The following is a 13,594-nucleotide window of genomic DNA, read 5'->3' on the forward strand; positions in this document are numbered from 1 at the left end:
CGACCCCGACCCCGACCCCGACCCCGACCCCGACCCCGACCCCGACCCCGACCCCGACCCCGACCCCGACCCCGACCCCGACCCCGACCCCGATTTTGGGTCTTGTACCACTTTTATGTATAAGCAAGGTACGCATCCTTAAAAATTATTATTACAATCTAACCATGAATACCCTATGGATCTAGTTCAAATTTGATAATACGACGTATAACTATGAATTATTGGTACAATAAAAAATTATGTTTGTCTTTTTTATTGGCTATGAGAGTTTAGCGGATGCTGAATGTCGTTTTACTAGTTTTTTTAATCATGTAAATAAGTACGGGTACGGCAAGGAATAGAGTTGGTGGTGGAAGCATCGTCCCGCGAGGCATATAAACACCGCACATCCTGCTACTCCCTGCTTCGCCTGTAGCCCACACCAAATCACTCTCCGTGAGACTAAAAAACACGCCAAAAGGTTCCGTATGATCGATCTACTTTATCACAATTATTATTAATCTGGTCCTCTGGAGTTTAAAGCTATCCATTAATCTGATTTTATCTGATCAATATGGACAAATTTAATAATGCCAGCTATCGCCGCGTGGCATACTTCATAACGCTTCTTATCATTCTCTACATATTAATTGGTTGGTTATGTGTCAATGGGCCGATTAGTGTAAGCACAATCATAGATTTTGCTGCAGGTGATATCGCATTAGCTATTCCAACGTTGGTCTCAGCAATTGGGGCACAGTTAGAAAACCCTTTGTGGGGTGTTTTCTTTCTGGGATCTGGAATCTCTACGTTTTCCTTAATTGCCAAAGTTTCATACAACTACTCAAAAGTTGTATGTGAAGCTTCAATGGTTACATCCTTAATGTCAGGTACAATACCAACAACCCCATGTATTGGCGGCACAGCATTGACATTAGTGGCAACAGCAGTTGCAGCCGGACTAGCTGGTACATATATGCAATACTGGCTCTAATAACGTTTATTTCATACTCTTGGCTCCTTCTATGATACTTACTTGGTTTCTTTCTATGGCTCTTATTAGCCTCCATTACGTGGCTCTTACTATCTTGTATATGTGCCGAGTAGTTTAATAAATAAGGTTAGTAGTCCATCGCCATCTCGACCTACTTCTTTTTTTTTTATCATCAGTATTTCCACACATACCTTCTGAGTAACAAAAATCTTATTGACTCGTCTCTATGGTATTCCCTACTTAGATTGGGTTTCCAAGAAATTCGGATTTTGTGTTCTTGAGCTTATTTTATTGTTGAGAGCACGTTGGCAATAGTTCAGGATTCCGGCAATAACGTAATACGGCGATGAGCTGTCGGACATATGTTGTGATGAGAGCGGCCCTGTTTAGGTCATTTTATCTGACTCTGAGGCAGTTGGGGTTTTGATTCAATAAGAGTTCTATATTTAACTTTTATACAGTTAGAATACTATTATATTACTAGCATCTATGCGCTTACATAACATTAGCCCTCTCCTTGTTCTTCCACTTCTCTCCTTGTTCTTCCTTGTTCTTCCTCGCTGATCAGTTATCATTCGTAGTAAGAGGTAGCGCCTGCTCGCATCCTCTTCAACAAGACCGCCTCGTTGACGCTCATGTACACCGCGTGGTCCTCCGCCAGTAAGCACTTAAGTAAGATTCCTTACAGTTGTGTCGCGTTTGTTTGTTTGGATGCACTCTGCAGACATTAATTCTCAAGTATGCCGCCGCCTAATAAGCGTATACGTCAGTCTACGTTGGTTGTTTGGCGACGCGCTCGCCCGAGTCTTGAGGTTCGTTTGTGTATTCTTTTGGTCGTGCTGGTTTGTTAACTTTACAGGCCAGCAACTCGTCTGTCGGGGTCCGGGGTTGGGGTCGTTCATCATTGAAAATTAGACAATACGAACCTTGCTGGCTACATTAGGTACAGGAAAAGAATAAAATCTCTATATATTACTCTGGAAGTATAATACGTGCATTTCATTTGATGCTTCCTAGCTCTCAAATGTTGCTCGAAAGTGTGAGCATTTTGAAATTTTCCAAATCCCTTTGCATGTTGGACATTGAAGCTTGCGCCTCTCCGCATCCCACAACGATCTCAACTCACTAATGAAAGGAGGTTCTTGAATAGACGGTACCGAAGGAAGTGAAAGTTGTCACATGGCTATTTTTGATGTATAAAATTATAAAAATTTGTGTCTTTGACTTATGCTCGATTAAGTCCTTAAAGAGTCTGCAAATTAAAATTTCCCAGATAAAGTTGATTGGCGACAATTTTGATTGATGAAAACTTAAGTTTGAAAAAACTGCGAACCAGGGCATTTGATACGTCCGAATCTGGTTAGCGTTACGTCAGGGAGCATGAAAGTGCGCGAAATTTCTGTGCTCAATTTTTGTTTAGCTAAGTTTTCTCTTGTCTTGTTATCTTGATTTTACTACTGGTGTTTACAACATTGTTTCGATATTGAATTATTGTGGTCAAAGACATACAACAGTCAGTCTAAGGTATACTTGGTTTATGTTATGTATATATTACTAATATATTTTAATTGTGTCTTGATTTGAACTCAGGCCTCCGAGAAAATATTCAATTACGATGTTGCTATCACATGTAATTAATAATTTCACTTTCTCACAGAGGATTCGGCCAAGCTACTATTATACCAATTTAACGAAGTTAAGTGTTGGTATCTTAGCCGCTGTCATGTGCTTATCTTCGGTAGCTGCTTCAGGGCCGTATATTATGACCACTAACCTTAACCCTCAATTTCGATTGTACCTCATTGTTTGGAATCCGCTAATCCCGGGATGCTGTACAATAAGGCAAAAGATAGAACGCTTGAAATATGTGTGCCGTCTTATGGTCAATACCGGATATACCTAAAGACAAATTGGATAGATTAAAAGTTTGCATGCAAGGCATTGGAAGTAGATTTGCGACGTTCTTATGTGGCTGTGACGATGAGGACTTTGTTTCTTTTAACCCAGAAGACAAGGACACCTTCGTCGTTTACGCCGTTGATGGTTCTTACTCACAAATAAGACCGATATATGTGTCGAATACTGATGAGTGCATAACTTATCCATCGGCATGATTGGCATTTATTGCTCAAAATAATGATTCAAATTATAAATTGAGCTTGTGGGTCTATCCACATCATGACTGCACTACTAATTATCGATAAATTACAGTTAATGCACTTGGAACTACTGAGTGTATTGAACGAACGACATATTCATGGTGGGGTGCATTTCAAATAGCGTGTACAGATTGTACAGATGAGAACTACTATAATGAGTGGACTGATATTACATATGCATCAGGCGCTACTTTATGTCAGGGATACATATATCCTTGATCAGGGCTTTATAACTCTGATGCTTGTTAAGGTATTTATGTATACTCAATCATGGCACGTTCTCTGGAAATAATGTTTTGCTTACATTGTTCAAGGCCTAACTATGTAATCAACGTGGCCGCGGCACTTAGTTAGCGGTAGCCGTGTGTTATGGCGTAATTTTGTTAGACGCGAAAAAATTGAGGGAGCCATTGAGCAGTCGGGTGGCATTTTCTTGTGGCATGGTCGGTAGCATGCTACCAGGAGTATATGCGCATACGCGCAGTACAGCTTACTTTGCTGAATATTTTCTGATTTTTAAGATTTTCTCTTTTTTTTTTAATCACGTAGCGTCAATAAAAATAATACATCATCAAGAAAAATAATAACGTAGATGCTATGCCAGCGGTCAAACTAACCGAGCGGGCATGTTTCATGCCAATCCACACCTCCTTTACTTAAAACAACATTTCTCTATCAAAAAAAATGGAATCGTCTTCAATTGAAAGTCGTATGCTATTGGCTCTTCAAGCAGTCAGAAGAGACAAGAAGTTAACCATTTCAAATGCTGCATAGGTCTATGGGGTTCTGTGAGCAACACGGTTCGAACAAAGACTCTTATCCAAACTTTGAGATTTATTAACACTAAATAACTAACAAACTGACCATTTTGGAAACTACCTTTGAGAATAATAAAATAAGCCTGGAGTCACTCTCACAGTCCGGTCTTTTGTTATTGCCCGTACAAAGATGTGGGAAATGGCTCCATTCTTATACCACTATTCTCCCGGTATGCTTCCGTACAATAAACTTTCAAACAACGCACTTCATACTATCCTCCGCTCCATCCTCCGTTCCGTCCTCCTTTCCGTCCTCCGTGTTTGTCCGTGCGTCGCGTTCGCGGTGGCGAACATGGTGTCAGGGTCCGTTCATGACACTCTCCCCCCTTCAGAGTCGCACAAGGAATCATCCAGATCGGGAGGGCGCAGTTGATTTGGTTTGCGACGAAAAATTCGGCTAATAGCAGGGGAACATGGTGGAGATTCTCGAACGGTTCCCAAGTTTGCTCATCATATCCAAGCCAGGAGATCAAAAATTCAATTCTGCCGCGGCGTCGCCGTGTCTTGACAATCTCGTCAATAGTGTAATGTTCCTCATTATTAACGAGAATTGGTGCGGGAGGTGCTTGTTCTCGGCGGGGTAGGTCTGAGGAAACGAAATGTTTGAGAAGATTCACATGAAAGACGGGGTGGATCCGCATCGTAGCAGGCAGATCAATTCGAAAGGCAACAGGACCAATCTGTTCAATAATCGTGAACGGACCGACGTAGCGATCGTCAAATTTGGCCGTAGGGCGATGAGTGGTTAAATTCTTCCGATAAAGCAGTACGAGGTCACCGACATGGAAGGGATGCTGTTGGTGATGCTGGTTGTAATAACGTGTATAGTCGACCTGAGCGAGGTGCGTGGCAGATTGAATATCTGCTTGTACTGCCTCTAGATGGTGTAAACGGTCCGCTCCGCTGGTGATTGCCGCGGTAGTAAATGGTACATCAAATTGCCAAAGGGGGTGATAGCCAAAATTAGAATAGAACAGAGACTGGCCAGTTGTGGCATTTCTGGCATTATTGTAACTAAATTCAGCCAGAGGTAACAATGGTACTCAATCATCTTGTTGGCGGGCCGTATAGATGCGGATGAACTGTTCCACAGCTTGTTCACCCGCTCTGTCTGTCCATCTGTCTGTGGATGGTAAGCTGTAGAATATTTGCTTTTAATCCTCAGACATTCGGTAAACGCTTTCCAAAAGCGAGACAAAAACACTGAACCACGATTAGACACGATATCCTGCGGGACGCCATGGTAGCAAAAAATATTGGCGATGAACTCATCCGCAAGATCAGGTGCCGTTATCGACTTGTTGACAGGGATGAAATGAGCCATCTTGGTAAGTCGATCTACCACTACTAGGATTGAATCGAAACCATCTGAAAGTGGCAGGTCCGTGATGAAGTTCATGGACAGGGATACCCAAGGTCTCTCTGGGACTGGTAAGGGTTGGAGGAGTCCATATGGTAGACGGCGTGGGATCTCGTCGGAGTCGGGGTCGGGTCGCGACCCCGACCCCGAAAAAAAATGACGACTAAGTAATTCAAGTGTACGCGCTTGACCAGGGTGACCAACTGACTCGTGATTGTGGTACTGACATAAGATATCGGTTAACAGTTGCTTATCTTTTGGAACGACTATTTGACCATCATAGTAAAGAAAACCACCAATACAACTATAATGTTCGATCTCTCTGATGACTTCTAAGGGAGGTTCGGTCTGGGGCTCTGCAAAATACTGTAGTATCCCTTTACAGGTATCGTCTGTGGCCATCTTTTGACGAATTTCGTCTTGAAAATCCGTATTTCTCGAAACAATCAGCTGGGTAGGTTGGGTGTTTAAAATATTCAACACCTCGAATGGTTGTGACACTAGAGTAGCTTTCGATCGATGTGTTTGAGATATAGAGTCGTCAGTTCGTGATAGAGCATCCGCTCGCACTTTATTCAGGCCTTTTTGATATGTCATCTTAAACGGGTACACTCCTAACTCCTCTGACCAGCGTAATTGGCGTCCATTCAATTGCTGCTTCTTGGTGAAATATTCTAGGTTTTCGTGGTCCGTAAAAATCTCCACTAGTGACTGCGTACTAAGGACATAATGTCTCCATGCTCGTAAGGCCTCTAAGATGGCTAGAAGTTCCTGATCATGGGCATGATAATTGCGTTCGGCCGGTATCAATGAACGGCTGTAATAGGCAACTGGGTGATATATACAGTCTATCGGGTCCCGTTGACTAAGTATCGCTGCTATTGCCACGTTGGAGGCATCTGTCTCGATGATTGTATCCAGCGAAGAATCAAAATGTCGTAAGATGGGTGCCGAAGTAATACACCTTTTTAGAGTTTGAAAAGCGTTACCAATCTCCTCCGACCATGTAAAGGGGAAATCCTTCTTGAATAGTTTCGACATTGGTTGTGTGAGGTAGGCGTATTTTGGAATAAATTGTCGGTAATAATTGGCAAAGCCTAGGAATCGTAGTAAACCCTTTTTGGTTGTCGGTGCTTGCCATTGATGAATCGCTTCGACCTTGTCGTCATTCATTAAAACTCCCTCATCGGATAACGAAAAACCCAGGAAGTCTGTGCGTGAAACATGAAATTCACTCTTTTCACCCTTGACATATAAGCCATTATCAATTAGGCGTCTCAAAATCGCGCGCACGTGAGCGATGTGATCTCGTCGAGATAAACAATGGCGCACACATGGTATCAGGGTCCGTTCATGACTGGTTCCAAGAACAACTCTCGGTTACCGACTTAAGGGCAGACGCTCTCGACAAGATTGCCGTCCTAATTCTATGGATCTGACGGAGCTAGAAGACAATTATTTTTCTAAGTATGTCTTGAACCTGGATGCGCGAGGATTTCCACCCCGGCTTATTGATGTGGAAGATCTGGCCAATGTCCCCTTAGCAGAACACGACGCGGGACGCGTCGGGAAGCGCTGGGCTTCTAATTTTGTCAAGCGACAACCAGAGCTCAGGACGCGAATTAGTCGTGCTTACGACTACCAGAGAGCCCTCTGCGAAGATCCGGATAAGATAAACGCGTGGTTTTCGCTTGCAGCAAGCATGAGGGCCAAGTACGGGATTCAAGACGCCGATTTGTATAACTTTGATGAAACTGGCTTTCAAATGGGTGTGATCACCCCGTCAATGGTCACTTCACGTGTTGTTCAACGTGGCAGGGCGAAAACTATACAACCTGGTAATCGGGAATGGGTTATGGTGATCCAGGGAGTGAGTGCAGATGGTTGGTGTGTTCCGCCGTTTATTGTGTTAGAGTGAGTTTTCCACTTTGCACATTGGTACATGGAATCCAACCTCCCACGCGCTTGGGTCCTCAAACCTACCCAAAATGGTTGGATTGATAATGATACAGGCTTGGACTGGATTCGCCATTTTGATAAACATACTGCCAGGCGTGCTACAGGTGTATATCTGATGTTAGTGATTGATGGCCACGAGAGTCATCGCTCGGTCGAGTTCGACAGGTTCTGCGAAGAAAAGCGTATCATAACGGTTTCTATGCACCTCATTCGTCGCACCTACTTCAGGCTGTTGATGTGGATGCTTTAGTCCATTGAAACGGGCGTACGGACGAGAGATTGAGAAGTCACGTATCACCCTTGTGACCAAGCAGGAGTTTCTAATCGCCTTTAAGTCAGCCTTCTACACTGCATTTACGGAGAAAAATATCAAAGCTTGATTCAGAGGAGCTGGCCTAGTGCATTTTGAACCCGACACGGTCTTGCCGAAGCTGGATGTGAGGCTACGGACTCCAACACCGCTTAGCTCTCCGGTAGAGACTACCAACAGCTAGGCCTCTCAGACGCCGTTCAACCCAATGGATACTGGTTCACAGTCTGATTTTATCAAGCATAGGATTGTTGTTCATCAAGGCAGCTCTTCATCAAGGCAGCTCATCGACGACTATTTGTAGCGCTGTAGACCAGTTTGCGAAGGGGACAAAGGCAATAATGCACTAAATGGCTCTTTTGAGGTCAGAGAACAAAACGCTTCGAGAGGCCAATCATGCCTTAAGCAAGCGCCGGAGCGCTAAGCGAACTTTCCTGCAAAGAGGAGGGAGTTTGACCATAGAAGAGGGTCAAGATCAAATAGGGCAAAGGGATGTTGATGAAGAGCCAAGGCAAGATTTACGTGAAATGGGTGTTCATCAACAACAGGGACAGCCGAGTGTTCGGCGATGTAGGATGTGCGGTAGTACCGAACACTCTGCGCCCAGATGCCCAAATAATTTGTTTTTGTTGTAGAACCTATTTTTTTAAAAAAAATATTTTTATTATAATGTTGTGGTGCTGTAATTGATGGTTTTAGTCGAGTCAGCAGTGAAACCTGCCTGATACAAATCGGAAATATATCGAATACTGTGTTAAATATTGTCAGTCACTGGCGAATCATGAAGGTCTTCAAGATATGCTAATAGATGAAATAAGAAGATTTGCTATTGGACAAGAGAATGAGGAACAATTCCACCAAGGAAATGATCTGCCGGGTCGGGGTCGGGGTCGGTTGCTCGTGGAATTGTTCATCATTCTCTTGTCTAATAGCAAATCTTCTTATTCCATCTATTAGCATATCTTGAAGACCTTCATGATTGGCCAGTAACTGACAATATTTAACACAGTATTCGATATATTTCCGATTTGTATCAGATGCTCTAATAAACCTAAGACCATCCCGAGCATATAGCTTTCGAAGTCGGTCTTCCTGATGTAAGGGAACAGTTGCACTCAATAGTAGGGGTCGGTTACACCATTAGGTCACCTGTAAAAAACTCAAAACCGGCTGTTTTCTCCACACAAATTGGAATCGAGTATGTAGCTATAGGTGGATGTGGCTGATTTTGATTTTGTTGGTCAGGTGCTGGTCGTTGTACATGGTGGGTTGTTGGTCACAATATTTTTGTTCTTGCGTTTCTAATGCCAATTTGATATAGCAAACATTAAAGGCGCAAAAGAATTTGGATGGAATTTAACTATTCAATATATTAATCCGTTAGATAATCCTCCACCTGCCAAGGCAGGTCATTATGAATTGCGAGATTTCTTGGAAATTAAAGCCTTGGTTCCGGAATTATTCATAACATCAATACCCTAGACAATATCCCACACTCTCATAATTGTAACCCCCCGACTGACAACAGCATCAGCCTCCTCTATTCTTCGGCGTTTGTTTGAAGCTACCTGATGGCTCTGAGCTTTGGGAACCACCAATTGCAATGGCAATGTCCTGCTAAACTCCATGTTATTATGCCCATGTTAGGATAGTTGTTCATGTCAATGACTTCTATGACATGATACTTTTAACAAATAGAATAGCTCGCTTTGTAAAATTGACTAGCTCAACCGTCGGGGTCGGGGTCCCCGCTACCCCGATGGAATGAGACAAGCCAAATACCATACATATTAAAACATTCCCAGATTGGATCAAATATTATGCCATTTTTGTGGATATGTGCCCAAAAAAAGTAATTTAACTAACAATAATTGATACGGGAGCATCATTAAAATAGAACGAAATGTCGAGAACCCAAGGCCTCTTAAGGTGAGAGTCATATAAGTTCCAGCAGAACTATACATGGAATAAAAAATAACAAACCAATAATATAAATTGGCCAGAGATCAAAATCACACAATGATTTTGAAAAGCTTGTCCAATTTAATGATTGTCTGTTATACATATCACCTTTTGATGGGTCATGACGTAGAACACGGTTTACCATAATAATTACCTCACGGGGCGTGAACCATCCTTTTTTCCCTCTGAACCATGATGCAGTTTTGGTAGAAGACGGAGGCATCAAAAGAGCCTACCAAATGCCAACAAATGCGGTGACCGTTCTTTCAATAAAAAATAACCATCTCCAACTCTCATTGCCATGCTCACCATGCATGCAGAATTCCGAATCCCATAAAGACAACTATAATCGGAGATACTGTTCAATGCAGAGAAAAAAATAAGCCAATTGTAGCGGAAGCTCAAGAGTCCAGTCACCTGGGTGTGTGCCTGCAAGTCCTTCTTACATAACCGGTTTCTTCTGTGCAAACAGATCGTGCATTGCTTTCTGCCACCCGATCTGAAAGTTTTTAAAACCTGTAGCCGCCAAACATCGTCTATTTTCTTGGAAACAGAGCAATTGGTTCTACTGCCTGAATATGGGGAATTATATATGACTCACGAGATGATGCCGAAGAGTCAGCAATCGGTTCGTTACATAGTCGCTAGGAGATGGATAGTAAGAAAGATGAAAATAGTGATGGTTATCATTCCATAGAAGCCAAAACAAAAAAATTTCAGAAAGTGACGCAGACTGTCATGAAAAATTTCAAAAACCAATTATCCAAACAAGTTTAGCGAGCAATTATCTGGCTACTCGGATGGATCTTTTGGAAAAATTAAGAATCAATTAATTGTGCCCCAAAGTTAATGTTTCATTCATAACATTACCCGGATCGCGTTTTTATCACTCGACGATATGTAAGTTGTAAATGAGGCAATTGAAGTTAGTATTGTCAATTGCAATTATTGTCAGTCAGCATCAATTTTGACCAAATACTTAAGAGCGCCAAAGCAATCGTCATTTTCACCATACAACTAAACCAACAATAAAAATGACTGATCGTGAAGTTCTTCCAACTACTGTTCGTCCACGCCACTATGCCCTTTCTATTTTCGATTTGAACTTTTCCGAGTTCACGTATAAGGGAACTGTGAAGATCGATCTTGACGTCATTGGTCCTCAGCCTGTATCAGAAATTCAATTGAATGTCCGTGAAATTACAGTTACTGAAGCTGCCGTTTCTTTGGAATTATCTAAAAGTTAGCATTTGGTTGACCAATTAGTTGATTGATTTACTGATTCACAACCTTTTTAGCATCATCGGAAATCAAGGTCTTAGATATCGTTCATGACACAAAGAGCGAGATCGTCACACTTACGCTTTCGGAACCTGTGCCTATAGAAGCAGGGCGAGCTTCGTTGACGGTTTTGTTCTCTGGTTTTCTCAATAACAAAATGGCAGGATTTTATAGATCAAAATATACCGACACTGAAGGCAAAGATAGTTACATGTACTCGACGCAGTTTGAAGCTACAGACGCCCGAAGAGCGTTTCCATGGTAATTTTTTTTCCTACAGCGTGGTTAATAATAGCGTTTTTTTTTAATCTTTTTTTTTTAGCTTTGATGAGCCAGCTCTTAAAGCGACGTTCGATTTTTCAATCACTATTCCTGAAGACTTGACTGCTTTGAGCAACATGCCTGTGGTATCATCCAAAATTCCAGAGGATGGCAAGAAGGCTGGCGAAGCAGGATCCAAGCTAAAGACAGTCAGCTTTGCTACAACCCCACTTATGAGTACTTATCTACTTGCATGGGCAGTTGGGGACTTTGAGTATATTGAGGCTTTGACTGCAAAGTCTTATACTGGCAAAAAGGTTTTGGTAAGGGTCTACACAACCAAAGGATTGAAGAGGCAAGGTGAATTTGCGTTGGAAAATGCGACCAAAATTGTTGATTATTTTTCTGAGCTTTTTGATATCGATTATGTTCTTCCTAAAGTTGATTTGCTTGCTGTGCACGAGTTTTCACATGGTGCCATGGAGAACTGGGGCCTAATTACCTATCGTACGACCGCTTTATTGTTCGATCCAGAAACCAGCGATTCTAAGTACAAGAAGCGAGTTGCATATGTGGTTGCACATGAGCTTGCTCATCAGTGGTTTGGTAATTTGGTTACTATGGATTGGTGGAGCGAGTTATGGCTAAACGAAGGCTTTGCCACATGGGTTGGATGGTTGGCAATTGATTACTTGTATCCTGATTGGGATGTGTTTTCAACATTTGTCACTGAATCCTTGCAGCGTGCTTTGGATCTTGATTCTCTTCGTCAGTCGCATCCGATTGAAGTTCCAGTTAAATCTGGGCTGGATATTGATCAGATTTTTGACGCAATCTCTTACTTGAAAGGTGCTTCGTCTATCAGAATGATTTCATCTTATCTCGGTGTGAAGACATTTATTAAGGGTGTGTCGCGTTACTTAAAGGAACATGCTTATGGCAATGCTGTTACAGCTGACCTTTGGAAGGCAGTTGGAGAAGAATCTGGGGTTGATGTCAATACAATCATGGCGGAATGGATTACTAAAATAGGATTTCCTGTTATCACCGTTTCAGAGAGCGAATCTGGTGTTACACTGCGACAGGACCGGTTTATCTCTTCTGGTGACGTAACTCCAGAAGAAAACCAGGCTACTTGGTGGATCCCTCTTGGTATTTATACTGATGATAGCTCGGCTAGTGCTTACTCGAGCATTTCATCTTTCACAAATAAGGAAACAGTGATCAATGGACTTAACTCGGCTAGTTTTTACAAATTGAACAAAGATCAGACCGGTGTTTATCGCGTGAACTATCCATCTGAAAGACTCGCGAAAATTGGCATGGCAAATGATAAGCTTTCAGCGTCTGACAAGGTTGGTCTTATTGCTGATGCCTCTGCAATTGCTCTTGCGGGATTAAGTTCTACTACCGGGATTTTAGGATTCTTGGATGGGCTAAAAGGTGAAGATTCGTATGTTGTGTGGTCCGAAATTGCATCAAGACTTGGAACTTTACGAAGTGTCTGGTTTGAACAGCCTGAACATGTCACTACTGGATTAGCAGCTTTTGCAGGATCGTTGGTTTCGCCTGTAGTGAAAAAGCTTGGATGGGATTCTAAACCTGGCGAAGGATATCTTGATCTTTATCTTCGCTCATTGGCACTAGGTGTTGCTGGCTCTGCGAATGATAAAGAAGTTGTGGCTGAAGCTATTTTACGTTTCAACAAGTATGTCGCAGGAGACAAAAAGGCTATCTCTCCTGATATTAGGCGTGTTGTTTTTGCCACCGTTATTGGAACTTTAGAGTTGAGCAATGAGCAATCGGCATCTGCGTTTGATGCTGTTTATGAAGAAGCCTTGAACCCGTCATCTATCGATGGCAAAGAGATAGCGTTGTCTGCACTTGGCCGCACCAAGCGACCTGAGCTAATTAAAAAGGCTCTGGATTTGCTACTTTCTGGAAAGGTTGCCGTGCAAGATGTTCATACTCTCGCAGCTTCATTGGCCGCTAATGGAACCGCTCGATGGCCACTTTGGAATTTTATCAAGGAAAATTGGGATACCATTTATGGGGCCTTGTCTGGAAATATGGTTGTTCTTGATCTGTTTATTCGTGCCTCAATCACTAGTTTCTCATCTCAAGAAGCATATGATGATATCAAGAATTTTTTTGCAGATAAAGATACGCACGGATACGAACGTTCTCTTGGTCAAGCGCTGGATGTTATTGGATCGGTTTCCAAATGGGTGGAACGTGATGCGGAACCGGTTGAAATATGGTTGAAGGAGCAGGGTTATATTGCCTAAATGTAGTAATAACACGTTACTGATTACTTGGTGATTGTTTTAATTTTTGTTTTTAATGTATGTAATCTCCGAATAAACGCACTAACAAATCATGAATTCAATGCGTAGCCAGCCCAGCCGCCTTGCCAATTAGCAAGCTTATCCATATTACGTAATATACTACCAATGGATAAAGACAAGATTATTTCGATTATTGAATAAACCTAGCCCAGGCCATTTATAT

At 42.3% G+C, this 13,594-nt stretch overlaps 2 protein-coding genes across 2 annotated transcripts; both read left to right on the forward strand.

Annotated features, from left to right (window-relative positions):
• Window positions 1-553: 553 nt before the first annotated feature.
• Window positions 554-973, forward strand: V1514DRAFT_321791 (uncharacterized protein; the record flags this gene model as incomplete). The annotated part of the gene is made up of 1 exon (XM_066926068.1): window positions 554-973. One exon carries the CDS (start codon window positions 554-556, stop codon window positions 971-973), a length of 420 nt encoding a protein of 139 aa, XP_066781593.1.
• A 9,506-nt stretch (window positions 974-10,479) lies between these two features.
• V1514DRAFT_335981 (peptidase family M1-domain-containing protein) lies at window positions 10,480-13,467 on the forward strand. The gene is made up of 3 exons (XM_066928468.1): window positions 10,480-10,783; window positions 10,840-11,083; window positions 11,145-13,467. Exons 1-3 carry the CDS (start codon window positions 10,576-10,578, stop codon window positions 13,369-13,371), a joined length of 2,679 nt encoding a protein of 892 aa, XP_066781594.1. The 5' UTR covers window positions 10,480-10,575; the 3' UTR covers window positions 13,372-13,467.
• Window positions 13,468-13,594: the final 127 nt, after the last annotated feature.

This window comes from Lipomyces japonicus, assembly GCF_038497905.1.
Source record: "Lipomyces japonicus strain CBS 7319 unplaced genomic scaffold V1514scaffold_45, whole genome shotgun sequence".
In the NCBI taxonomy this organism is placed as follows: Eukaryota; Fungi; Ascomycota; class Lipomycetes; order Lipomycetales; family Lipomycetaceae; genus Lipomyces; species Lipomyces japonicus.